This window comes from Pelodiscus sinensis, chromosome 22 (genome assembly GCF_049634645.1).
Source record: "Pelodiscus sinensis isolate JC-2024 chromosome 22, ASM4963464v1, whole genome shotgun sequence".
NCBI lineage: Eukaryota > Metazoa > Chordata > Testudines > Trionychidae > Pelodiscus > Pelodiscus sinensis.
In genome coordinates this window covers 21,351,119-21,378,526 of record NC_134732.1, presented here as the reverse complement: position 1 = coordinate 21,378,526, position 27,408 = coordinate 21,351,119, and the positions used below count along the sequence as shown (strand labels likewise).

Here is a 27,408-nt window from a genome sequence, read left to right as displayed (position 1 = left end):
ATACTCTACATAGCTAGAGTTCTGCATTTCTAGCATAGACATGCACTCACTCTTGATCCTTGCAGGAATTTTCATTTTATTAACCTGTTGCTATTAGCAGGCTCAAAACTCCAGCACTAAATGCTAAATCTTTTAACGCACTAGCCAATTAGCCCGTCATAAGACGAGATTTTCAGGTGTCTCCTCCATGTCAGTCTTCTCTCCTGAGCCTCCGGTCTCTCGCTCCGTCTCTCTCTCCTCCCCCCCCCCCCTCCTCCTATTGCCTCCCCCTCTTTCTCTCTAAGCGTTCCTCTGCCTCCTGCCTCTCTCTTCTCCTCCCCCCTCTCACTCGGGGGAACGTGGAGCTCAAACGGTTGCTTGTGCCACTTGCTCCCATGCGGTAGCCTGGCTAAGCAGTGCAGAAGTCAGCTGAGTGCCATGGCGGGAGACGAAGGGGGGCAGGGTGGTGACGTCCAGGGGGTGAGGCCTGGAGCTGCTGTCACACCGCATGTCACCGCCCCGCCCACCCCCCCCCTTCGCCTCCCGCCGTGGTGCTCGGCTGAACTTCTGCGCTGCCCAGCCGGGCTGCCACGGGGGAGCAAGCGGCTGTTTGGGCTCCCCCGTGGCAGCCCGGCTCAGCGGCGCAGAAGTCAGCTGAGCGCCACAGCAGGAGGAGGAGGGGGGGTGGGGCAGTGACATACCCCACCACCACCAAGCCAGGCAACTAGAGTTCAACCTCTAATTACAGCTGTTGAACAAATGCCAGGCACTGAAGTGCACTTTGCATTAGAATTGGACTTTGGGTAGTTTGAAATTCTGACTCATAGCATGTATGTCAGTAGTCACATACAACATAGAAGAGAGTGTTGTATCAACAGTGCTTAATGCACACACATTGTATAGTGCAGTAGGAATTCATCCAGAAAATGCTGATCAAGCACAATAAGCTTATTGATTTTCAGTTCATCATGCCATTACTAAATAGAAGTGATGTATACACAAAATGAACCACACCTGAGAAGTGAATGAACAAAGAAAAGACATTTTATTAAGGGCAGTGTGATAACAAGGGCACTTCTGGAATCCATCCATCTTCTTTATGTTTGCTTTGTGTCTTCCACTCCAACTCTCCCTACTTACAGATGAGGGACCCAGTTTAGTAGAGTTGTTCCAGTCCAGACTCTTGACTCAACATCTCTCAACAGACTTTAATTACATCTGCCAAACAGGTGCAAGATATGGCTGTGCACTTCACAGATAATGCACATACAGGCGAGGACTAGCAGAAGCAGCCACGTGCTTCTGGTTTAGCTACATATGCAAATCACATATGAGAATTTTTATTTCCTGTTTGCTCTGTTATGTTCATTTGCTTCCAGTCAGATCAGAGATTTGTAGAACTAATAGCACTACACAGAGCAATTAGAAAGATCAAAGCAATAAAACTTCTAGTATTACTTTAGAAAAGGAATCAGAGGGAATCCAAACTACAGACAAGTAATCCCACAGAAAAGAAGGGGAGTTGACTGAATTTTGAAATAGTGGGCCAAATAGCTAATCCTCTTTTCTTGCATCAGCATAGTTATCACTGGAACATAGAAATGTTTTAATTTGTACAACACATACACTGCATTAAGATTAACAAGACAAGGTTAAAATATGAAATCTTCACATAGAATGCAATCACAAGTTGAATGCCAAATTTTGCTTTTCAGCAGAATACAGATTAAAAATAGTCACCAATTTCCTCTAACAGACAGAAAAGCTGTGTACAGGGTATTTTGTAAAAAAAGGAAATTAAAATAAAATATAAGACTCTAAAATTACCTTATCTGCAGGATATACAAGTTCTAGGAGTAAGTTACAGCACTTTGAATTATTTATCGAACATATTTAAAATCAAGACAAATAATTTACAAATGAAACTCAGAATTGTTTTTAAAAAAAGGAATATTCTTTTAAAAAAAGGATGTACAAATTAAAGGCAGATCCAGAGATATTTTAAGTGCTTTAAAAAAAGGCATTAATCAATACAGCCAGACACACAAACTGTGACAGCTGGATAACATATACAAACATTGTTTCCATAACTACAGTGTGTTCATACTTTTCCCAGTGTCACAGCAAGGCAGGAGTGGAAAGTTTCATTCCAACCGGGTAACTGCTACATCTTGTGAGAGGGAAGACTGCATTTTCAGACATACTGAGCATACACATTGTTCTACTTCAGCAAACAGACAGAATTGAAGGAGCAGTTTGTGTGCTTACCAAAAGATTTCAGCTTACAAGGCAACTGGCCATGAAGCAGGTGGTAAGGAACCATTTTTCCTCCACAGCCAGCACCAGGGACCTTCTTCTCTAAAAGGAAGATAACCTCACAGCCCTTCCAAGTGTGAGCTCTTCATACAAAGTGGTCATGCCATTTGCAAACAGGGTGTATGTGTGTAGGTTACAAAAACTTGCGACCCCATAGGAACATTAAAATAAGCCTCTATTTTAAATTAAGAGCAGAGTTTGTTTATATAAATTGCAGAGGATTTTGATAACTGACATTCACATACACACTCGAGTTTCACACAAAAAAAAGGTGCCTTAAAAGCTCCCTCTTATCATTGCTTTAAGCTTTCGCAGCTAATTTGGTTTCACAGATCATGCCTGCTGGGGAAAGATCCCCTTTCCACTACCTCCCAACCAGGTTAGTGTTTTGCAAAGAGGCCCTGTAGCAAGTCCACAGGTAGTGGGAAGACGATGGTGGAGTTCTTCTCTGCTGCGATAGTGGTCAGAGTCTGCAGGTAGCGAAGCTGAAGGGCAGCAGGGGACTCAGAAATAACTATAGAGGCTTCTTTCAGGGCCCTGGAGGCGTTCATTTCACCCTCAGCCGCTATTACCTGAGGAGGAAAAATGCAAGAATTAGCAGGTCTATCAGTGCTAAAATGGAGGATAGTTTAACTCTTTCAGTCTCATCAGTTGTAAGAGAAGGCAGTGCTCAAATGGGAGGGCTTCAAACAAGTTCCGGGCACCCTTTGGGCAGATTTGCTTTACAACTTAAGAGATTTGTACCTTACGAAATAGCTGCCAGGACCCTGCCAAACAACTGAAGGGACTAGAATACCTGCTGCTGCTACGCCGTGTAGGCCCTTCTTGTGGATATTAATGGAAACTGCAGTATAGAAACTTGAGCAGAGGAGCCATGAGGGGCCAATTAAACCTGAATCCACAGCTGTGCCACAAGGTTATACATTAAACATGCTTTCTACTGTGAGCTAAATCAAAGCAGCATGTACACTGACTCTACTGCTACACCCTAGGAGAGATGGGATGGGAGAGAGGAATAAACATCTTCAGATTTCAATGCCCCAAGAGTCATTTAGAGAATATCAAGTCACAAAACAAGTCAAGAGGTGAATATAAACGGGCTGTTCTTGACTGCAACATACTAAACAGCTAAACCAACATCATCAGACCTCATGATTCTAGACCTCACCAGCCAGTAATCCCAAATGGGATCCAAATCTGTGACTGTGCATCAACACCAGCTCCCTTTAAACCCACAGAAGCCAGACTGGATAGGATGAGGGTGGCAGTATGATAAGCAATAGTGAACTGGTTCCTGCATGGGGCAAGGTACGTGTGTGGAGAATACTTCTTTCTATACAGTCTAGTCCACTATGCAATGGTTCTCCACCCTTTTAACCATCAGACCAAGTTAAATTTTTCGCAGATTTCATATTGCTTAACTCCTAGACTTGTTTTGGGGTATATGGAGACTACAAGTTGTTGCTTAGAACCAAGGCCTCTCTCTAGCTGCCCTCTCAAGTTCACCTTCTATAGGTTACAGCACCTGGGTCCAATGAAATACATATTTGCTCTCATTTTTATTTCCCCACAGAAGTACAAGAAAGTCTGAAAATTTAAAAAAAAAAAAAGAATATACAAGGAGCTCAAGGGGGTCTCATTAATTATTTCCCTTGGAGTGAATCTCTCCTCTATACATGGTAAGTTAGATGCCAAGATTCAAAACGAAATAAAAGGATATTCTTAAGTCAGAGATAAGTTCCATAGCATCCAATGGACTATAGTGAGACCTCCCACTGCTGAATTGTGATCTAGGGGTTTCACAAGGAAATTCTGTTTTTCGGATCAGATGAGGCTCTAAGCAGATGATTAACGTGCTCCTACTAGTGAGAGACAAACTTCGGAACCTTTGTCTCAGACTGGAATTCTTAAACATAACCTGCCATTTCACATTCAAGCTAACTCAGTAAACAATGCTTTCTACATTCCCCAGAGGATAAGGAAATCACCAGAGGGAGCAAGTTCCACAGCACAAGGGCCTTTTGGTGAGAAAGCTTCCCAGAGCTTGGCAACCAGGCTGAGTTTCAAATATCAAAGCCAAAAGTCTCAGGGGGATCTTAAATGCTTTACATCAGATTTTCCCACCCTACATTACAAGCAAAAGGAGTAACACCACCCAATGGATTAAAAGAGCTGCAGAAAGGCAGAGGAGCTTGGAGTACTCTACGAACATTTAGTCACATGACATCCACAATGCACTGTGCTTTTTTTTTCTAAATGGCAGAGAGCCAGAGCGCATAAGTGGCTTGCCTAAAGCCACAGCAAGTTAACAGAAGAGCTGGAAACAATGCAGAAGTCATGCCAGTTTCACACTTCAGCCACTAGATCACATGATCTTTCAAGATGCCATACTCTTAAGTTTTTCAGAACTTGCTACTGAGGGGAGATAGGGATTTCAGAGTTCACAAAAGTGAGACAGATGGGGTGACCCAGGATGAGTGCTAGCTTCCAAAGACAGCTCTCCCAAAGTCTTGCCCTGCACTCCCTCTGCTGTTCTGGTTGAAGGTCTCCATCCCTCAGAGAAATCGTCACATGAAGTTACTGATGAACACACAAAGTATGATGAAGCTATTACCTTGGCTCGTGCCTCACGGGCAGCTTCTGCTTCAGCTGCCATTGCTCTCTGTAACTGGATTGGCAACTTCACATCCTTAATCTCCACACGTTCCACCTTAATTCCCCATTCATCCGTTGCATCATCGAGAGTAGCCTGTTAAGACCCAGGACAAATATGCTAAAATAATTTACTTGACTCCATTAAAAAAAAAAAAAAAGCAATGGCTTTTAAAAAAAAAATCTTAGCATTTAAAACAAAGACATAAAACAAATTAACTGAGGGTCAATAAATAATATTACTACCTGGTATCTGAGAACTTCAGTGCATGTAGCTGGGTGTTGTATCACTACTGACCCATGTAATATCAAACACTGAGAAGGGTGCATAAGCTGGAAGCCACCTCTATACACTATAAACAACACAGGCCTGAAAAGCTGATGCAACCCACCCTTCAGGCAGTTAGGGTCAGCACAGTGGTCCTCTCTCCATCCCAAGATTCTGTCTCTATCAAGCTGGGAGAGTCTTCTCAAGAGTCCATGAACATGATTCCAGCATCCCTTTGAAGCTGGTCTCCACAGCTCCGGGCACCACCCTTTTATTACGCAGTCATTTTGCCTCTTTTGGGTTATTTTTCTTTACTCTGCCACCTACTTTTAAAGCTAAAAGCTGTAGATGTCATTGGCTCACTAGCCCATTATTGCCTAGTTTGCTCTTCTTTTAGTTGTACATTGTTGCAACAGCTCTCATGGAAGCTTTATACAAAACTCCAAATCCAAGATTCATCTGGATCTGCTTGGCTCTTTGCTGTATTGGAGTACAGACCTGAGCCTGCAAGGTACTCACAGCCTTATAGTTTAACTTTTCCGATCACTGAAGCCGTGCACCCAACGCTGATCATACCTGCATGCTGTGTGCAATTTCCTCTCGATCAGACAGGATCTGAGAGAGGTTCTTGGTCCCCAGAACGTTCCTCAGCGTCGTTTGTGCCAGGAGCCGAGTGGCTGAATCTGCATTTGTGATGTTTGCAACGGCAAGGGTGGCATTCTGAACCTTGTAATAAACCACTCCATCCACGTTAACTGTCACAGAGTCCTTGGTAAGGATCTGTAGGGAGGTAAGAAATCTAACAATTAAACTGAACAACAGTGATGAATGGAAAAGACAACAGAAATACTATGAAGGGGAAATGGACCTCTTTCAGACCTCATCTATAAGTTCCAATTATCTTTCAGTTTTTGTAAACTTTTCCTTCTTTTAAGCTTCAATGGGATTTATATTAATAGAATCTGCCAGTTTTTTCCCTCAGAGATGACCCTTCATCCAATCAGGCCACCAACTGTTACTCCCCCAATTCTCTGCCAACAAGCAGCCCAGAATATTTTCAATACAGCCGCTCCCCAAGTTACAACCACCTCCACTTACGACCATCCGCACTTACGACCAAAGCCCCTTTCTAAGGGGTGTATGTGTGTGTAAGAAATAGCACATGCATATCCAAATTCTAAGTGCTACTTTAAATCACTTGTGTGTTAACATGGACAATACAAATGTGTCTGTGCAAACTACTCTGCTCCCAAGGGAACTTATGGGTTGTTAATCATTAGGTAGCATAGTAGAAATAAATTGGTCAGCGAAATTAGTCAGCTGTAGAAATCACCTGGTAAAAGGACAGACAGCCACACCTCCTCAGGTTTCCAGGGAGTGTACTATACAACTGATAATGTGTGACACTGACTTTATGAGTCATACAATAAGATGGTTAAAATAGCTGATTCTATTGTAACTGTAATTTTGGTTTGATACGTGTGCTCTTTAATCTTTAATTAGTTCAGTAAAAATTATAGTTATAGTTACAAATTTAGAGTTTAAGTTTGCCTTTTAATTTATAATAAAATCCATAAAACAATAAAGCTGTTTTTCTTTCCAAATTGCAACAAGAGTCACAACACTTTCCCCAGAGTTAAAGGTAATTTAGTAAAGTATTTAAGAACTACTCAGTTCTGTACCTAAATTAGCATCTTTATCCCTCACAACTATATGTTGGTAATACCATGTGAGGCACAAATCCTGAGTCTACCCAGCCTTCTGGTAATCCTAAAACTGTATGTTATTTCCATCTCAAAATGAACAGGTGCACAAAGAATGCAACATGTATGTGTGCACATACATATGTGTATATATTTATATATACATAGGTATGTGAAAGAACCATCTCCAGTTTAAACTTCTTCAGACAAGAATGAATTTGGGGTCATGGAAAAATTTGTAAAGGAAAAATAACTTGTTTCTAGATTTGCACTAAGGTGTTATTGACCTCAAGGCCACAAGGTATTAACAATCCACCTGCAGGTAAACAAACAAACAACAAAAAGTCCTCAGTAAAAAGATTTACACCAAATATATCTGTCCCGAAGATAGGAAGCTTTGCTAGTTCCTGGATATTTCCCAGAAGCAGAGCAGACTAATTTGTCATAAGCAAAAAGGCAAGGATAGATAGCATACATCAGAGAGTGGGCAAAAGCCTGCATTAGCACCCTGGACTGAACAGTATTGTGAGTCAGTGTGCATCACTGAGGGCCCCAAGTCCTTCTGCTAGAGGAGACTGAGAACAATCTGGCTGAGAAACACTCCAAAATTTTTTGTCTGTTAGTGTTAAATGCAAAGGACCCATGCCATTTGCACATGGTTAAGGACTGTTCTATGGTTAAAAGCAAAAAAAAAGCGAATATCCAAATAACTTATAATGATAGATGACTTATTTGAGGTTTGCCTGTGTGGGGAAGTCACCTATAACTTAAGTATAGTGTGCTTGTGATTTTCACATCCATGGTACATTATTTGTGAAACCACACTCATCAGATAAGATGCACCTGACTATGTGCGTCAAGAATAAAGTAGGTGACCTACATAAGAAAAAAAAAAAAAAAAAGCAAGCGATATTTTCACTCTGCTCTTTAAAAGGAGTTCCTCAAAGAGGAATGTCTGTGTAGCTGTGGGTAACACAGAAAATAACACCCTTACACAGTACCTTTCTGACAAACCAATCTAGCCAGAGTTCCTGTCTCAGCAGTGGCCAATGCCATCTTCTTTAGAGAGAAGTTTAAACCCTTCCCCCCCATAAGATACCTTGCTGTATAAAGCTATACAATAGATAGGCATTAACTGGGAGAAACCCTTAAATTACCCTTGCAAGCATTTTCCTAATTTGTGCAACTGCAGATGCTTTTCTTCTGAGTAAGAATGTCTAATAGAGATGCAAAAAGTCATTTAAAAATTTAACCATGTAACCACAAAAATGCTAGTGATTACACAGTTACATGCAATATAAAGTTTATATAGAAGGGCTGCTGGTCCTGCTCCCAGGGAGACTTCACTGCAGGTTCTGCAGCCAGCTCATGGGGAGCCAGTATGTAACCTTTGGCATGCCATCCAGACTGGGCCCACCATAGACAGGAGCTGCTCTTGCCAGCCGTCTGGAGCAGCTCACTGCAGTAGGCCCTGTGGGGTTGGAGCAGCCCCTGCCTAGAGCAGTCAGGGAGCTGCTCCGGCTCCTACCAGTTAATGACATCCATAATGTCAAATCCTTTTTCCTTATTGTTGGAGGACTTTACAGTGACAAATAGCTGAAGTACATGTTGCATAATCTGGCACTCCAAGTATAGCAAGAGGCAATGAACTTACGTCAGTTTATTACAACACCATCAACTGGTTGCCACAGAGAAAGGACTTTGATTGTTTCCATTCTACTGTTTAAAGGAAGTGTTACAACAGTACATATACAGAAACGGGAAAGCCCAACCCAATATTTAACTGTGCTCTTTCTCTTTGAGCATAAAACAGTTTTGATTAGATGAAGTTTTAAATTTCAATAAATACAACATAAAATTCAAACGCTCGTATGATAACAACCAGCCTTGGCCCTTTCTCTTCTTCAGGGCCAAATGCTTATTTCAATTTTTAAATGGGTTCAAAGGAGAGAAGAAAACACTGCAGTTTGCCAAGGAATATAGCTCTGCATTCAGATGCCTCCACAGATATGAAGAGTAGCTGGAATGCTTAAAAGCAGTCAGCCTTAAAAAAATGCAAAGAAAACAGAAGACATAACGATGACTCTTCAAGGGTTTCATGGGATCCTTTCAACAGGCTCTCTGAATAGCAGGAGCAAACTGGAGCAAGGTTATGACTTCTTAAAAAAAACTGTTTAAAACACTGAATTTGGTTCTCTTGGTCAACAGGAGGAATGAGGGGAGGAGGGGGGGGGCGTAAATGCTTCAAAACTACTCTAGAAAAGCTTGTGAGTAACCACTCCCATCACTTAGCAACTTAAGAAATGCCTCCTTTTGCCAGCCAGAAAGCTTGATGCATTTCATCTGGCCAGCCTGGCACCAGTTTTATTTACTGAATGAGAAATGGATTTGCCAAACATCCACTGCATGCTATTAATTGGACTAGGGTGTCATCCTTGACTGCAGTGGGAATGGTATGCTGCAGAGACTTTCCAAGGTAAGTTCTAATGGTCTATTATGTTTTTTAAAATTATTTAATATTTGTAAACAGTGCAAGAGACACACTTGAGCAAGCAAAGACACTGCTACTTTCAAGAAGTTTATAACTAAGGATAGATACAATGAACGTGACTTAGCAAGAGATGACATTTGAAAAGGGAAAATGACATAAAAAATAAAGTCACAAGGCTGTTTATGTTAGTTCCTTTTTAGATGATAATAAAAAACACACGACACTGTGCAGGGCTGGAAAAAATAGAGGCCATGTCTAAGGGTTTGTGGCCTTTTACAAGGGACATGGAGGAAGAGGATCAACTTCACCCCAAATGCTGCTCTTACACCCAAAAATATATTATTATAAGCCTACAGGAGCTGTACATAAGAACACAAGAACGGCCGTATTGGGGCAGACCAAAGGTCTATCTAGCCCAGGAGCCTGTCTGCCGACAGTGGCCAGCACCAGGTGTCCCAGAGAGGGTGGACCGAAGACAATGATCAAGCAAATTGTCTCCTGCCATCCTTCTCCAGCCTCTGACAAACAGAGGCCAGGGACACCAATTCTATCCCCTGGCTAATAGCCTTTTATGGACCTAACCTCCATGAAATTATCTAGCTTCTCTTTAAAACTCTGTTATAGTCTTAGCCTTCACAGCCTCCTCTGGCAAGGAGTTCCACAGGTTGACTACACGCTGTGTGAAGAACTTTCTTTTATTAGTTTTAAATATGCTACCCATTAATTTCATTTGGTGTCCTCTAGTTCTTCTATTATGGGAACTAATAAATAACTTTTCTTTATCCGCCCTCTCCACACCACTCATGATTTTATATACCTCTATCATATCCCCCCTCAGTCTCCTCTTTTCTAAACTGAAGAGTCCCAGTCGCTTTAACCTCTCCTCATATGGGACCCGTTCCAAACCCCTAATCATTTTAGTTGCCCTTTTCTGGACCCTTTCCAAAGCCAAAATATCTTTTTTTGAGGTGAGGAGATCACATCTGTACACAGTATTCAAGATGTGGGCGTACCATAGTTTTATACAGGGGCAGTAAGATATTGTGGGTCTTATTTTCTATCCCTTTCTTAATAATTCCTAGCATCCTATTTGCCTTTTTGACCACCGCTGCACACTGAGTGGAAGTTTTCAGAGAACTATCCACGATAGCTCCAAGATCTCTTTCTCAGTAACATCATAAGGAAAGAGTTTTGAATGTGTCATATGACACAGCTCAGAATCTAACTCACATACTTCCAGTGACATGTCTTACAAAATGGATTTGGTCAATATCAACAGATTTTAGTTGGGCAACAATAGCTGGGAAGAAAACATTTTCTAGCAAATCAGGATGTAGAAAGGGGAGTCAGAGAATCTTAAGGAGAAGAATGGGGTACATAGTGTGGAGCTCTGTTTCATTTGGTAATAAGTAAGGACATTTAGGAAAGGAAAAACTTACCTCCTGGGGAGGAATATCAAATGAGATTGTCCTCATATCCACCTTGATAAAACTGTCTGTGCAGGGCAGGACAAAGAATAAACCTGTACACAAAATCCATCCAACACAATGAGACACTGGATCCCTTTCCAAATTGCTGGTAAAATAAACTTGTATATCATCTCATCCTAATTCCACATTTCTAGGTGCTGCTATGCTTGTAAGGTTCCCACCAGCATCGGATTTTTTTTTTTAAGCAGCATGGTGTTGCACTACACTTAGTAAGTCTTAAATAGGGATCAGACATTTATCAGGGGCCAGACTTATTAGCACTCCCACTTAGCATTTTCAAAAGACAACAGCAGTGTGACAGTGCATTCAGCTCTTCTGAAAAATCTATCTTTTGTTTAGGTGCTCTTTTGAAAATCTGGTCCCAAGTGCTACTTATACAGGATATATTCACATTCTACGGCACTGGAGAGCAGATGTCATTATTTACTTCCAATGTGTCATACATGGAGAAACAGTCCAGAAGCACCAAGTTCAAGGGATAATATGACAGTAAATTAATGCTTCTAATGCTTATTCCCAGCTGTAGGCTGACAGCTGAAATCAATGTAGTAAGTCTTTAAGGTCTTGGCATCACTTCTAAAGTACACTGATAAAGTCTTCAAAAGTGCCTAAGTGACACAGGAACCTAAATCCCATTTTCAAAAGCATCTAGGCTCTTAAGTCATATAGGCATTTTTGAAAACTTTACCTCACATAGCAAGTACCACCCTCCCCCCAAAAAGCCTTAATTTAATCAGATTGCTTATTTCAGGCACTATTCCCCAGCCACACCCCTAAAATATTCATAGGCCAAGGGGGTGGCTGGATGAGACTCACTTTGGTCAGGAGGAGACAGGAAAGCTAGGCAGTCACTGCTTGGAACATACCACTCCCTGGATAAGCAGAAGCCTTCATTCTCCAGGGCTATGAATCCAGTGACTTACACGAGCATGCAATTCATTTAAGGTTAAACTACAGGGACTCTTATTTTATTAATCCCTACAAAATTACAACAATGTATAATTTTATGTATTTATGAGGCAATTTAGCCTCCAGATCTCATGTACCCTAAAGGTAGGAACATGTTCTAAAAGAAATCAGAACTGGAGTAAAGAGTAGAGTCCTATATATCCATATAGCTTTGGGGATAGGAAATCTCTAAATAACAAAAAGCCACTTAATGTAACCAATGAAAGTTGAAGACATTACCTCCACTAAATATAATTTGATAAGAGGAGTTTTACTGAAACTCATCTCAAAGACATGTCCAGCAGCATACAGTCGTTCTTATAAATTATAGGAGGAAATAGAAATATCTTCAGTTTTGCTTAGAAAATTACCACCACTGAACTCCAATTTATATTGAGAGGACCTGACATATAATTTTGAAATATTTTATTTTCTAGGCAATGAACATTTGTTTTAGGCCATTTGTTTTATTGCTACCCAATGCCAATTTGCTTGAGTTAAATTTCAAATAAATCCATTCATTAATTTTTGCGAATAATTAAAAAAATACCAAGCTAATAAAGTTCCTTTCCACTGTCAAAGTGCCTTCATCTTGCAGATCATCATGTTACTGAATCACATGCCTTATACTTGATCCTACACAGAACTGACCTGGTCCTTTTGCTCCCCCCCTTAAAATGCGTCCAAGTCTGAAGATGATGGCTCGCTCATATTCCTTTATGATCTGTAAGGAGAAAACAGATGTTTAATACATGAGTCATTATCAATTTATATATAAAATCTTGGCTTCCGAATATATTAAGGATAATGCTGAACAGTCTCCGGTTTTGCAGAACATAACGTGCATACTGTTCCTGTCTCCACCTACCTGTTCTAAGCAGAACATACCAAACAGGGTTATCTATCAGAAAAATATTCTAATGGATTAAATCATTTTGGGAGTGGAGTAATTTTCCAAGGATCCAAGTGACAACTCTGTCACCTGGAGGGGTCAAAGTTTCGGAAATATACTGTAAGGAGCACTCATGCACAGAGGAGGGCAGATGGACTTGATAGGTTTAATAGGCCTTTTGATTTCTGATTTTTCATGTTGTGTTTGTTTTTTCTTTTCAATAAAAGGTTTGTAATTTCTTCTGTCCCAATAAAAATGCATTCAAAAAAGCAGGGTGGATTTAGATTAAGCCAAAACATAAACAGAAGTTGGCATTCCCCAGCACCAATAACTCCAAGGTTAAGGAATTGAGTTATGACACAACTCTGTAAGTGCTTGTCATCCATTACACATTTAAAGAGTGGCTCCTCAAAATTAATACTTGTTCTTGCTATTATTTTGACCTTCCAAAGCTGTTTAGACAGGAATGAAAATTTGGGATTCCTCTTTCTTCGCACAACCTCTCAGTGTCTTCTCTTGCCTCTTCCTATTGACGGAGTAGTGATTGAGATGCCACTGAAATTAGTTTCTGGCCAATATTACAGAAACATGGCAATTCTTGCATGCTGGGCCTGAATTCACTGAGATGTTAAGGATTGCTGTAAGCCATATGTTATGGTCAAAATAAGAAGGATCAGGAACAGCTGGATTTTGAGAAGAAGCCAACAGTGAGCTGGATAATGTTGTTAAACTATTAGGAAACACCTTGCACTTTTTAAACTTCAGATTAAGTTTCTTTACCTTTATGCACATCCAGATTGAGATTGGAAAGGTAACAAGGACGAAGAAGAATGAAATGATCACTAGCAGCCATCCACACACACCAAGGCCAGCGTTGGTCTCTTCTGGAAGAGAAATGTAGATATTTTAGAAATTAAAACAATCATCTTTGGTTTTGCAATTTAAAGAGACAATGAAATATTCCATGCCATAAGTCATCATGAGACATATCCCTTAGGACAAAGCCAAACCCCATTAGCATTAGACCATGTTGGCCACATTATGGACTTAATTCTGCTTTTGCGTCTACTGAAGTCACTAAAGCTGCATTTGTAAATCTCTGAGACCAGAATTTGGGTCAATGAATGATAATGCACAAGTGATGTAGATTTATTCCACAAATGTATATCTTCATATCTTTAAGGTAAGACACTGCAATATTTTACCCAAATCAATTTCTTCTCTCTCTGCCAGAGATTGTGAAGTAATAATAGTAGACACCTGTCTGTGAGTCTGATTTAAAAGTAAGAGGAACACATTGCTACGTGTGCCCAAGAAAGGAGTAAAACACTAGTTGCTTTTGCAAATAATTCTGTAATAAGTTAGTTAAGAGTCAGAGACATAAATCACTAGAAGGTGCATAGTGCTGCAGCTATCCCCTTTCCCTCCACCCCCCAAAAAGTCACCTGAACACCTGGGAAGATGCCCATTCTTAGAGATATCCCATCAAAAAAATTCTAGAAGGCAGGGTGAGATAAAAGAGTTAGGAAGGTAGCTTGGCCATTCAGCATAGGCCATGTTCCTGTTCAGCAGCTTCCCACTGATATTAGATCAGGAATACACCATGCCAGTCCTCTACTGTGAAATGTCTGCTCTCTCATTTCCAACCACACTCAACAAGAAAGAATTCCTGGAGCAAAGAAGAACAAGAGCCAGTCGTTCTGAATGGTTCAGAGCTTGAGTAGAGTGTGCCAACTGCCATGCTAGAATGATGCTGAGCTGTCAGGTGCAGACAGTGAAAATGGACACTCATTGAGGAGGAAGTTCCATATCCATTCCAGCTAAAATTCTCAACTCGTGGCCAAGCTCTGTTGCCAACTCTAGAGTTCCCAGGGTCAAAGCAATTGTGGGCAAATGCTGCATGGCTATTAAGTGAATAAAACATCATCTAATCATTGAAACTCATTTCCCAACTTCATCCTTCCCACACTCCTGAACCTCTAAAATTCCTAGAAACAAAAGTCTGACGTGGTACAAGAATAGCTATACAAAAATAAATAAGGATATAAAAATCACAAGGCTGTATATTTTAGCAGGCATCTTAGAACACAATACTTTAACATCTAACTTTTCTTTGGATCCTGATTCTGGGTTTTGCTATTCTACAACATCAAGATGCTGCATGCTCAATTGCAAACAAAAAGATCCTTATTCTGACTTAATTGTCATTCGAAGCAAACTCAGTTTTTCAATCCAATTCAGAAGACCTGGGATTTATTAAGCAATGGATTGCATTAGCCAGACATTAGAATCCTAAGAACTAGGGATGTAATAATGTAGTTGATTAACTGATAAGCAAAAGCTTATCCATTAATGCTATAGACTACACGCATCCCCCCGCCCATAAGTTTTTTAGCAGGTTAGCCAACAGCCTGGCTCAGTCTTGGCTTGCGCCGGGTCCGGAACCTACTCCTGCTGCTAGCTCTTCATTTAAAGTATATTAGGAGCCAGGCAGGCAGGCAGCCCGGTTTGGCTACAGCTCATGACGGGTCTGGGAGCCCCTGGTACAGGGGCTGCTGCCACCCCACGCTGTATCAGCAACAGGCAGAAGGCCTGCAAGGGGAGCTGGTTTTTAAACTGGGTCTCCTCATGGATCAGCTCCTGCCTGGTACCCCACACAGCTGTCTCTAATACAGAGGCAGTAGCGAAGAATGGCAGGGAGCTCCTTGGGAGTGGGGCAGGAACGCACTGCCAGACAGCCCCACCCCCGGGCACTACAGAATAAATGAGTAACTGATAATTCATGAGGTTAATCAACTATTCAGTTAACTGATATTTAACATCTCTACTAAGAACAGTGGTCAGAGAACCTATCAGCATCAGCCAGCGTTCCCTATAACTCAATTGCTTCACAAAGGATTAACCGTCATGTTCCCTTTTCTATCAGGCCCTGCGGGTAAGTGTAGTTCCTTTTTATACACAGGAATACTTATTAGAGAAGTTTACGTCTACATTTTCATGAGTGTCCACTGATTTTGGTCACCTAACCATAGATACCTAGGGACTACTTTTTAGAGGAACTGGGCACCCAGAAACCCAACTGAAATCAGTAAGATCTGCCATCTACTCAGTGCCTTCAAAAATTCAAACTCCATAGTCTCAAAAATTATAAATCCATGGTACACCCGCATCTTGAATACTGTATACAGATGTGGTCGCCTCATCTCCAAAAAGAAATCTTCGCATTGGAAGAAGTTAAGAAAAGGGTAACACAAATTATTAGGGAGTTTGGAACAGCTGCCATATGTGGAGAAACTAAAAAGACTGGGACTTTCCAGCTTATAAAAGAGAGGGGATATGAGAGAGATTTTTAAAAATCATAACTGGTGTGAAAAAAGTGAAGAAGAAAAAGTTTTGTTCCCATAACACATGAATTAGGGGCCATCAAATGAAATTAATAAGCAGTAGGTTTAAAACAAACAAAAGGAAGTATTTCTTCATGCAACGCACAGTCAATCTGTGGAACTCCTTGTCAGAGGATGTTGTGAAGACCAGAACTTTAACAGGATTAAAAAAAGAACTAGATAAATTAATGGGGGATAGGTACACCAATAGTGTCCCAACCCTAGCCACCATTTATCAGAAGCTGGGAACGGGTGACAGAGAAGAAATCATTTATTCTGTTCATTCCCTCTGGGACACCTGACTTTGGTCACTGTCACAGGACAGAATACTGGGCCAAGGGAACCTTTGGTCTGGTCTGACCTGTATAACCATTGTTATGTTCTTATGTTATGTTCTTAAAAACCTGACACACCAAAAATTTGAAAATGTAGGCATAAATTGATCTGACCAAACTCACCCAAAAAAATCAGTAAAAGAATTAAGAATAGAAGCTCTGAGTTCTAGTTTTCTCCTCCAGTCAACGGATTATGCTTCTCTGAGCTATTCTTTGGCCTTTCAGATAAGACAATGTAACTAGCTTGTTCTTTAATACGGTATTCTGATGTCAATCCCCATTCCTCAGATATATGGGAAGAACCGATTAGTGTCCTGTCTTTGGCCAAGAATGAAAAGAATCAAAGACAAGTTAGTTCAAGCTCAGGAATGTGCTCACAATACCAACTAAAGGCTTCCTGAAGGAAAATCCCCATGACCCGTTGCTCATGAACTTTGAGTAATAATGTTACTTGTGGGTAACAGGGCATATAGAGGACAAGGAAGTTACTAATGTAATTTAGTAATCAAGGAAATAGTAAATGACAGTGCTCAGAACTATTAAGCAACCAGCTGTCAGAAACTGGCTATTCAGGGTATGTCCACATTGCAACAGAAAAGTCCATGAGTCTGAGCCTTGTGAAAACTGAATTAGCTGGCATGGGCCAGTTGGGGTTTTTAAATTGCAATGTATGTGGCCAGACTCAGACTAGGTCCCTGGCACAGTGATTTCAATACCATTTGGTGTCACTAAAGTAATTTGGGGGAAAAAAAGGAAGATGATATTGTAATATGTTTGGTGCACAGTCTCAGCCCTGTGCCTCTTGCTTGGACAGATGCTACATGTGCTCAGATCAAACAGATTTTTAAAAAGAGTTCACAGTTTAAATACAGCACTCAATTCTGGACTCAGTCCATCTCACATCCACTTTTAACAGATTCTATCTATAGTACTGTAGTGCTAGGCAGAGTGTAACAAAGAACAACTCATTCTTTTCACTAAGGGTATGGCTAGACTACAAGTTTTTGTCGGAAGAGGCTTTTCCAATATTTGGCCTGTCCAGACTGGGCCAAATGTTGGAAAAAAAACCCTTTTTTGAAAGTCCCCTTCTTCCTCGTAGAACGAGGAATACAGGGGCTTCTGAAAGAGCGTGTTTGCTCTTCCACAAGGGAAAAAAAAAAAAAAGCAGATGAGTAAATGTGGCCCCGGACGCGGACCTCTGGTATCCCGAAACCCCCCCACAGACTAGCCGTACTCTAAATGCCCACCAAATAATTGACTATAGAATTACTAAGCAAAAAGACTTGCAGCATATTAGGTTCCAGGATGAAGCAGCTGCAGATGAATAAAGACACCTACTTTGGTTTCAGCAAAGGTAACTAAAGAATGGAGTTCTGATTCTCTTGTTCTTGTGGAACTGGATCAAGACAGATTAATAGACTAAACTAGAAATTATCAGAGAAGACGAACTTTCTATGGAGAAGGCCCTGGATTGGGATTCTGAGAATTAGGTCTGTGTTCTACCATAGCTTCCCCAGTTTCACTGCAGGTGCCTCACTTTCCTATCTGTAAAACACTCCTCCGATCCCAGCAGCATATTGTGAAGATTTACCTGTGGGTCCATGATATCATTTGATACTACAGCAGTAAGCACCATATAAAAGCTGAAAGACAAATTATTATTAGTTGTATTATTGCACAGCCTAGGAGTCTTAGTCATGGCAGGATGCCATTGTGTTAGGTGCTGTACAAATACAGAATAAAAAGAGAGTCTCTGCCCCAAGAATCCTACAACTGAAGTATAAAGAGTCAACAGATGGATAGAGATGGGAGTACAAGAAAAGAGCATTAGTCAGTACAATTGGCAATGGCCTCAGCACACCAGCAACCTAACAAGAAGGATTTAGTGTTTTCCAGTGGCCAATCAGGCTTCTACCCTTCCCCAAATCCCAGAAAAATTTCCCCATAATCGACTTCCTACCACACTCCTGCATCTCAGAGCTACTGAAACAGGTAAATAGAAAGCTCTTTTCTGAATGGAAGTTATTTCACATGTGCTTGAGAAATTAGCCTACTTTTAAAAAAGGTGTTTAAAAAAAAAAAAAATCTTTCAATTCGCTTCTTTAAAGTCAACCTCAAAATAAAACTGGGTAGAATACAGCTCTGCAATGCGAGCGAAATTCAAGTCAGACCTTTATTGTGAGAATGGAAAGGCTATTTACACAAATTATGTCAGTATTTTACTGCTGTGCACATTTCAGCGATAGGATACTCATGAGATCAAAAAAAGAATTTGGCAGGATGAGTTCAAGAGGCCATTCAGAACAGTTCATGCCACAGTTGGCTTTTTACACCCAGTGAACTCCGCAGAATTAGCTTATCTGAGAATTCCTAGCATTCATGGAGAAAGGAGGGCTCTGTGTAACGTCTTATTAGTTAATCACATGCAAATTCCAACAGCATTTCATATTAAATATTAGTAGGAATGAACGTTACCATGTTTCTACATACTCGAATCTGAGAAGGGCAACTATTGTCCCACTCCATCTCAGAAGAAAAAAAAAAGTCACACACGCATACTGCACCATCACTAACATTCATTGCTCAGGATACATATTTAAGCTTTAATATACATCAATCTTTTAGGCAACTGCTAAAAGACTGACTTTAATAATGAACAAAAAAAATCCTTTAATTCCTTCAGTTAAATGGATTTAATAATGGCAAATTATACTGAATCACAATAATTACAGACATCAGTATGCCGTATGAATTTACAGTATAAATACTTCGTCTACTATGGCAAAAAAATTACCGTCAGTATCACCGCCTGCACAACCACATAAAATATAAAAACTTCGGAATGGCTGATATCAACAACTTGGACTATGAAAAGGTAAAAGAGAAATTCACTTAATCCAAAAACTGACAGTAGTTTTATATAGTGGTAAAAATGTCTTAGTCCATTTTTTTAACACCATAACTCCCTACATCAGTCAAGCTCTACAAAATTCAGTTGCTGTAATATAGGTACTATCAGCCCCAGCCGCCCCAGCAGCTGTACCAGCTGCAAGCTGGTTATCACAGTGCTAGCTAACACTGCTCTGAGCAGGTTTTAATGACTAAGGCAGAAATATCTGAGTCCATGTGTGCTAGCAGCTTAGCACAGGTGAAGCTTCAGCCTGTCTAGCTACTGTTGTAACACAAATTCTAAATTCTTCTCTGTAAATACTAGGGATGCAAAATCCCTTTTAATTGGTTAAATGATGAAACGTCCTGCTAACTGCCTTTAACAGGAGGTGGAGGGGCTGGAGCAGTCCCACTGCCTGCCTCCCATTGGTTAACCAGTTAAACACCGGCACCAATTTATCCCCTTAGCAGCAAGGTCACAAACAGAATTGAAAAGCAAGGACTTAATTGTCCACTCATCCCTAAAAGAAGGTGTCTCTATAAGCCAGCGTTGTGGCAGAAACGAATATTTGTATTGCCCATGCTGTATTTGTAATTAAGACAGATGACTTAACTCTCCAGGTAGATCAGTTCAACACATTTCACTAATATCGATTAAAAAAAAAAGTTAACAGGAGGAGGATTGAGTATCTGTCTCTTTAGGACAGGGCTACTCAACTTTGGAAGTTGCATGGGCCACAATGATACTCATAGCACATGTGGAGGGCTGCGACTGAAATGTGATTGCATACACATGCAAATATATATGCAAGTACTGTAGCTGCGTTCACACTGACAGGCATGAATACAAAGATTAAGGCAACACTACACAACACACAGGCCCCATTTAAGTCAGTTCTGCTGATATTAATAAAATGCAATATTTACCCGATTTCCACCCATATGACAGCACTTTTAATAAGCAATGACAGTCCAGGAATTTAACCACTAAAACGCAAAAGACGACCACTATATGGACTACTTTTTTGTTTTGGCTCCCACCTGGGGGCTGCGCGTTGAGCCCTTTGTAAACCCTAACCTCCCTCTGGGCTGCAAACAAACGGCCCACCTGTGAGTAGCCCTGCTTTACGATGTATCCATCCAACAGGGACACACCCACTGATAACTGTTGGAGAGGTTAAAGTGACTGGGACTTTTCAGTTTAGAAAAGAGGAGACTGAGGGGGGATATGATAGAGGTCTATAAAATCATGAGTGGTGTGGAGAGGGCGGATAAAGAATAGTTCTTCTATTATGGGAACTAATAAATAACTTGAGGACACCAAATGAAATTAATGGGTAGCAGGTTTAAAACTAATAAAAGAAAGTTCTTCACACAGCGTGTAGTCAACCTGTGGAACTCCTTGCCAGAGAAGGCTGTGAAGGCTAGGACTATAACAGAGTTTAAAGAGAAGCTAGATAATTTCATGGAGGTTAGGTCCATAAAAGCCTATTAGCCAGAGGATAAAATGGCATCCTTGGCCTCTGTTTGTTAGAGGCTGGAGAGGGATGGCAGGAGACAAATCGCTTGATCATTGTCTTCGGTCCACCCTCTCTGGGGCACCTGGTGTTGGCCACTGTCGGCAGACAGGCTACTGGGCTAGATGGACCTTTGGTCTGACCCAGTACGGCCATTCTTATGTTCTATTCTTTGTTCCCTTATGCAAATTTGGTATTCTGGTCTCTAGTGAATTCCTATTGCTGATTCTCTCCTAGTCCCTTGGGTAAGATCCTGTCAGCTGGAGCCAGCAACAGAACTTTTGCATAAGCTTCTCCAGTTCGCCATGATTACAGTTAAGTATTTCTATCTCTTCATAAGCAATATTCCATTCTACATTAACCCATGGAGCGACAAATGGATTTAGTGATGGCAAATTGTACTGAATCAAAATAGTTACAGACATCAGTACGCTGAATCAATGTACTTTATCTATCATAGCAAAAATAATTTATAGTCAGTACCTCAGCCTCTATAATAACATAAAGCATACAATAACTTCAGAATGACTGATACCAACAACTTGGACTGTGAAAAGGTGAGAGAGAAATTCACTTAATCTTATTCTAGGCACTTATTCAAACTGACTGATTTAGTTATTAATATACAAAATACGTAAAGAGTTGTATAGATCCTGTTAGTGAATACCAGAACTAGGCGTTAGCCCCACGCCTTACACCACCGACCTGCTCATATTTACACAACACAAGCTGCTTAACTAAACCTTTATATTTACACTATCTTATGAATAATTCCCTCCACCCCAAATTAGCAAGAGTGAAGAACAAACCCATATTTAGTTGCATTCTGGCTCTCAATCTCCATTACATCATGTATTTAATGCCAAAATAAACTTGTTTTCAGTAGTCAAATTAGTATTGTAGGATGGTAGATGTGGAAAATACCCTGTTATATAGAGTTCATCCTCTGAAAACCAACTCTGGAAAGGTCAAATGAGATGTTAAAGTGATAAGAGCAGATACTACATGACAACCAAAATGCCAAAGAATGTTGAATCTTCTAACTTTTTCTAGTATAGCCCGAACTGCTAGCATAAAGCATCATGATAAAAAAATGGAAATTGAAGACTTGAAAGAGAATCCTCTGAACTGTAATTAATGCTTAAATTTGACACTTTACACCTAGGCCTTAACAAGGATGCTAATTACCTTAGCCATTACAAAGATAGCTTCCCCAATTATCACCTCTAATATCATTAGCTCACAGACATTTACTTCCCCACCCCCCATCCCCTTTCTGTTCTGAAATTTGATTTGTCCTTTTCATATGTGTTCATTTTTTTGATTGTATCCTTTGGTACATATGGTCGTGCCAATTTTCTTCCACAATTTGATCTGAGGAAGTGGGTCTGGCCCACGAAAGCTCATCACCTAATAAACCATCTTGTTAGCCTTTAAAGTGATACATAGTCCTGTTTTTTGTTTCAGCTAGACCAGACTAATCCGACTATATATCTATTACTGATCTGTCTCTAGCGATGGAAGCATGCATATATGGACATACAAATCAATATCTGGTTAAAATAAAGTTGTATGAACTTCCAATACAATTATTTTGAAATCTTGCTCTCAGGGTTGTTTCACTTCCATCCAATCCTAAAGAACCATTGTGCACTTCCTAATTTATAAGCATATGGGTGCTATTTTCAGAAAGTACACCACCACCACCACCTCATCCTTAATTAAACCATTTGTTGTTTTAAAATTACGATTATACTGAATAATCTGAACATAACAACAGCCACAATAGGTCATACCAAAGGTTCCTCTAACCTAGTATCTTCTGACAGTGGCCAATGCCAGGTGCCTCTGAGGGAATGAAATGAACAGGTAATCCCTCTTCACCCATTCCCAGCTTCTGACAAACAGAGGCTGGGGAAACCAACCCTGCCCATTCTGGCTAACAGCCATTGATGGACCTATCCTCCATTAATTTATCTAGTTCATTTTGAACTCTGTTAAAGGCTTGGTCTTCAAAACATACTCTGGCAAGGAGTTCCACAGGTTGACTGTGTGTTGCATGAAGAAATACTTCTTTTGTTTGTTTTAAACCTGCTACCTATTAATTTCATTTGGTGACCCCTCATTCTAATGTTATGGGAATAAGTAAATAACTTTTAATTATTCACTTTCTCCACATCAATCATGACTGTATAGACCTCTGTCATATCCACCTTAGGCTTTTCTTTTCCAAGCTGAAAAGTCCCAGTTTTATTAATCTCACCTCATATGGCTAACATTCCAAACCCCTAATAATTTTTGTTGCCCTTTTCTTAACTTTTTCCAATGCCAAGATTTTTTTGAGATGAAGTGACCACATCTGCACCAATTTTAGATGTGGATTTATACAGAGCAGCGGTGGCCAACTTAAACCTGAGAAGGAGCCAGAATTGACCAATGCACATTGCCAAAGAGCCAGTTATATGTCATCAGCCCTGATCATCTCCCCACCACCACTCTCAGCACATCCTGCCCACTGGCAACCTCACCAGTCAGTGCCTCCTTCTTTTGCCCACTGGGATCAGCTCTTTCTCAGTGGGAGACACTGGGGGGAGAGGGGAAAGAGTATGGGTGTAGAGGGTGGGAAGTGGCAGGATCCTAGGTGGAAAGGGTGGAAGGGGACAGCGCCTAGATCAGAGCTGGGGGTTGAACAGTGAGCACCCTCCAGCCCAGTGGAAAGTTGGCAGCCGTAGCTCCAGCCCTGGATTTGGTACCTATATAAGTAGCTGCATATTAACTTCTGAAGAGCCACATATGGCTCTGGAGCCACAGGTTGGCCACCCCTGATATAGAAGCAATAAGATATTCTCTATCCCTTTTTAAAAACTGATTCTTAACATTCTATTTGCTTTTTTTGAGTGCTGCAGCACACTGAGTGAATGTTTTCAGAGAACTATTCACAATGATGCCAAGATCTTTCTTTTGAGAGCAGCTAATTTATTCCCTATCATTTTATATGTATAGTTGGGATTATGTTTTCCAATATACATTACTTTGCATTTATCAACACTAAAATTCATCTGATATTTCATTTCCCCATTCACCTAGTTTTTTTTATATCCTTTTGAAGCTTTTTACAGCTTGCATTGGACTTGCCTATCTTGAGCAGTTTAGTATTAGCTTCAAATGTTGGCACCTCACTACTTATCGCATTCTCCAGATCATTTCTGAATATGTTGAATAGGACTGGTCTCGGTACAGCACTCTGTGGGACACCACTATTTATTTACCTCTCTTCATTCTGAAAACTTACCATTTATTCCTACCCTTTGTTTCCTCTCTTTCAACCAGTTATCAATCCAAGAGAGGATCTTCGCTCTTCTTTCATGAGAGCTTACTTTGCTTAAGAGGCTTTGGTAAGGGACCTTGTCAAAGGCTTTCTGGAAATCTAAGCACACTATATACACTGGATCTCCCTTGTCCACATGCTTGTTGACTCCCCTCAAAGAATTCTAGTAGATTAGTGAGGCATGCTTTCCCTCTACAGTCAACCATTTGTTGACTTTTCCCCAACAAATTATTTTCATCTGGTTTAGCAAAATGTTAGATGGACTATATTAACTAACAAATGCACTAAGTGGAGTAAACAAATGAGAAGTTCTTATTCTCATTTACAATTAGAATTTCCCAAGAGGATTAGCTTTGTTGATAATGATCTTAATGATACCTTGAGTTTCACTTCTTTCTGATAATGCCATGTTATTTCCTTTCAAAGAAAAACCGCATAGCCGGTACACCAGCCTACCGGCCATTTGCTAATGAAGTAAACCTACTTGCCTACCTTCTTATTCACACTACAAGTCGACATCTCATACAAGGAGCTGTGAAAACTTTAGACTTATTTAAAATTTTAACCCAGTTTCAAACCTCCTTCTCATCCATTTTTGCCAGGTACCCCATTCGGAGGCCACATATTTTCTTCTTAGACTGAGCATAAAGTAGGATCTCAAAGTTACGAACACCATGGGAATGGAGGTTGTTTGTAACTCTAAACAAAACATTAGTCAGGGATGCTGATGGGGGGCAGAGACAGGGCCAAAGGTGGCAGCTGCTCCAAGGCCTGGTGATTTAAAAGGGCCTAGGGCCACTGGATGTCCTTGGTACTACCGTGGCTAAAGTCCTGGGCCCTTTAAATCACCGTTGGCTCCAGCAGCGCATGCTTTGCAGCCCCAGCGGTGCAGCAGGGCTGGCTGGGGGAGGCAATTCCCCCTTCTCACCCCTTCTGGAGGTCCCAGAGGCAGCTCCAGTCAAGTCTCTCATCAGCCCCAATTAGGGTGGCTCTTTCTAAAGTTTACACCGGAACCCTGATCTCACACTGGGGCTGTGTCCAGACTCAGGGGTTTTTTCGAAAAAAGTAGCCTTTTTTTGAAAAAACTTCCCCTGCGTCCAGACTCAAGCCGCGTTCTTTCGAAATTATTTCGAAAGAACGCGGCTTTTCTTTCGATGGCGGTAAACCTCAATTTACGAGGAAGAACGCCTTCTTTCGAAAGTTCCTCTTTCGAAAGAAGGCGTTCTTCAATGTAAATAGGGCTTCTTCAAAAGAGAGCATCCAGACTCACTGGATGCTTTCTTTCGAAAAAGCAAGCCGCTTTTTCGAAATTTCTCCGTGCAGTCTAGACGCTCTCTTTCGAAAGAAGCCTGCAGTCTAGACATAGCCCGGGGGGCAACTCTCCTACGCAGAAGGGGAAAAATATGTTGTTCCCCCCTTTACTTTGGGAACAGGTGTTGTTTAACAAAGCAGCCTCCTGATGTGTTTTGGTTGTGTGTGTGTCACAACTCTGCTGTTGCCTGATTGCACCCCCCCCCCCCAAGGAGTTTGCGGTGGAGTTGGGGTGTTTGTACCACTCGGGCGCATTCATGCGACGGACAAGGCGGGTTTCAACCCAGGGAAGCGGGCGCCTTAATACAGAGGTGCCCCAGGACGGTTTTGGCCACTCGGCGACTGTGCAGTGGGGCGGTAGGCTGCTGCCCTCATTGCAGCCGCCCACGAGGGCGGCCAGCCCCGCAGGGACGAACCGGTCCCGGTTCCTGAGGGAGGCTCTGCCCATGCAAGCCGGGCAAGGGGGGGGGTTGTGAGGGGACTTTCGGGGCGCGGCGGGGAAGCCTCCGGGCTGGCGACGGGAGGGCGGGAAGGGGCGAGCTGGGGAAGCTGCTGGGCGCCTGGAGCGAGCGTCGCCCAGGCGCTGCCCGCGAGGCCCGGCCCTGAGGGGAGAGAATCCCGCCAGGGCACCGAGCGCGCGGCTCACGCGGGGGGAGTAACGGGCGCGCGGGGGGGAGTAACGGGCGCGCGGCTCGCGCGGGGGGAGTAACGGGCGCGCGGCTCGCGCGGGGGGAGTAACGGGCAAGCGGGTGGAGTAACGGGCGCGCGAGCGGCCCATTCCCGCCTCTTACCGCTGAACGTGTCCGGCACCCGCCGGCTGCGGTCGGCTCTGTCCCCCTGCTTGTCCGCCATCGCCGCCCGCGCCCCTCCGCTCCGCCGAGTGCCCGTTCCGCGGCCGCCCGCCCCGCGTTTCCCTCCGCCCGGAGCCGCCCCTGCGCCAGGCCCCGCCCCGCCTCGAGGCGGAGCGCGCCCCTCCCGCCATTTCTGGCTGCCTGAGGGAGGGGAGTCCCCGCCCTCATTTCCCCCGCTGGGGAGGGGGGTTGAGGCGTGTCAGAGGCCTGGGGGCAGCAGCAGGCTGGGGAGGGGGGTTGAGGCGTGTCAGAGGCCTGGGGGCAGCAGCAGGCAGGGACGTGGGGGGACAAAGCTACAGGGCTTTGGGGAATGTATGGGGGAGACAGGCATATGGGTGACAGGGATGGGGGGTGTCACTGGGAAGTGGGGCTAGCAGAGAGACATGGATGTGAGGAGCCATGTAGGGGGGAGACTGGGAAGACACAGGCATATGGGTGACAGGAATAGGGGTGTCACTGGGAAATGGGGCTAGCAGAGAGACATGGATGTGAGGAGCCATGTAGGGGGGAGACTGAGGCTGTGTCTAGACTGCAGGGTTTTTTCGAAAAAAGCCTTTTTTCGAAAGAACCTCCCCCCCCCCAAAAAAAGTCACCTGCGTCTAGACTCCAGCCGCGTTCTTTTGAAACTAAATCAAAAGAACGCGGCCTTTCTTTCGACGGCGGTACTCCTCGTTTCATGAGGAAGAACGCCTTTTTTCGAAAGGGCTCTTTCGAGGAAAGGCGTTCTGGAACGCAAACAGGGCTTTTTCGAAAGAGAGCATCCAGACTGCCTGGGTGCTCTCTTTAGAAAAAGCGGCTCGCTTTTTCGAAAGAAGAGGTTGCAGTCTAGACGCTCTCTTTCGAAAGAGGCTTGTAGTCTAGACGTACCCTGAGATGACATAGGCATATGGGTTACAGGGATAGGGGGTGTCACTGGGAAATGGGGCTAGCAAAGATGTATGGACCGGAGGAGGGATGTCTGGTGGAGACTTACAAGACACAGTCATATGACAGTGTCTGGAAGATGGGGCAGGGATATGGGTTACGCTACAGGACTGTGGGAGTGTCAGAAGTGG

The 27,408-nt window shown here is 42.3% G+C and overlaps 1 protein-coding gene across 1 annotated transcript; it reads right to left on the bottom strand.

Moving 5' to 3' along the window:
• Positions 1-1,005: 1,005 nt before the first annotated feature.
• On the bottom strand, positions 1,006-26,452 carry STOM (stomatin). The gene is made up of 7 exons (XM_075905467.1): positions 26,294-26,452; positions 13,520-13,623; positions 12,499-12,571; positions 10,849-10,931; positions 5,792-5,995; positions 4,910-5,044; positions 1,006-2,867 (listed from the first exon to the last, which is right to left on the bottom strand). The coding sequence occupies exons 1-7, from the start codon at positions 26,352-26,354 to the stop codon at positions 2,676-2,678; spliced, it is 852 nt and encodes a 283-aa protein (XP_075761582.1). The 5' UTR covers positions 26,355-26,452; the 3' UTR covers positions 1,006-2,675.
• Positions 26,453-27,408: the final 956 nt, after the last annotated feature.

Coding starts and splice junctions, on each gene's coding strand:
- STOM (XM_075905467.1), bottom strand. CDS start 26,354: ATGGCGGACAAGCAGGGGGACAGAGCCGACCGCAGCCGGCGGGTGCCG. Junction 13,624..26,293: donor GGTGCCGGACACGTTCAGCG/GTAAGAGGCGGG, acceptor TTTCTCTTCCAG/AAGAGACCAACGCTGGCCTT. Junction 5,996..10,848: donor TTGATATTCCTCCCCAGGAG/GTAAGTTTTTCC, acceptor ACCTCCCTACAG/ATCCTTACCAAGGACTCTGT.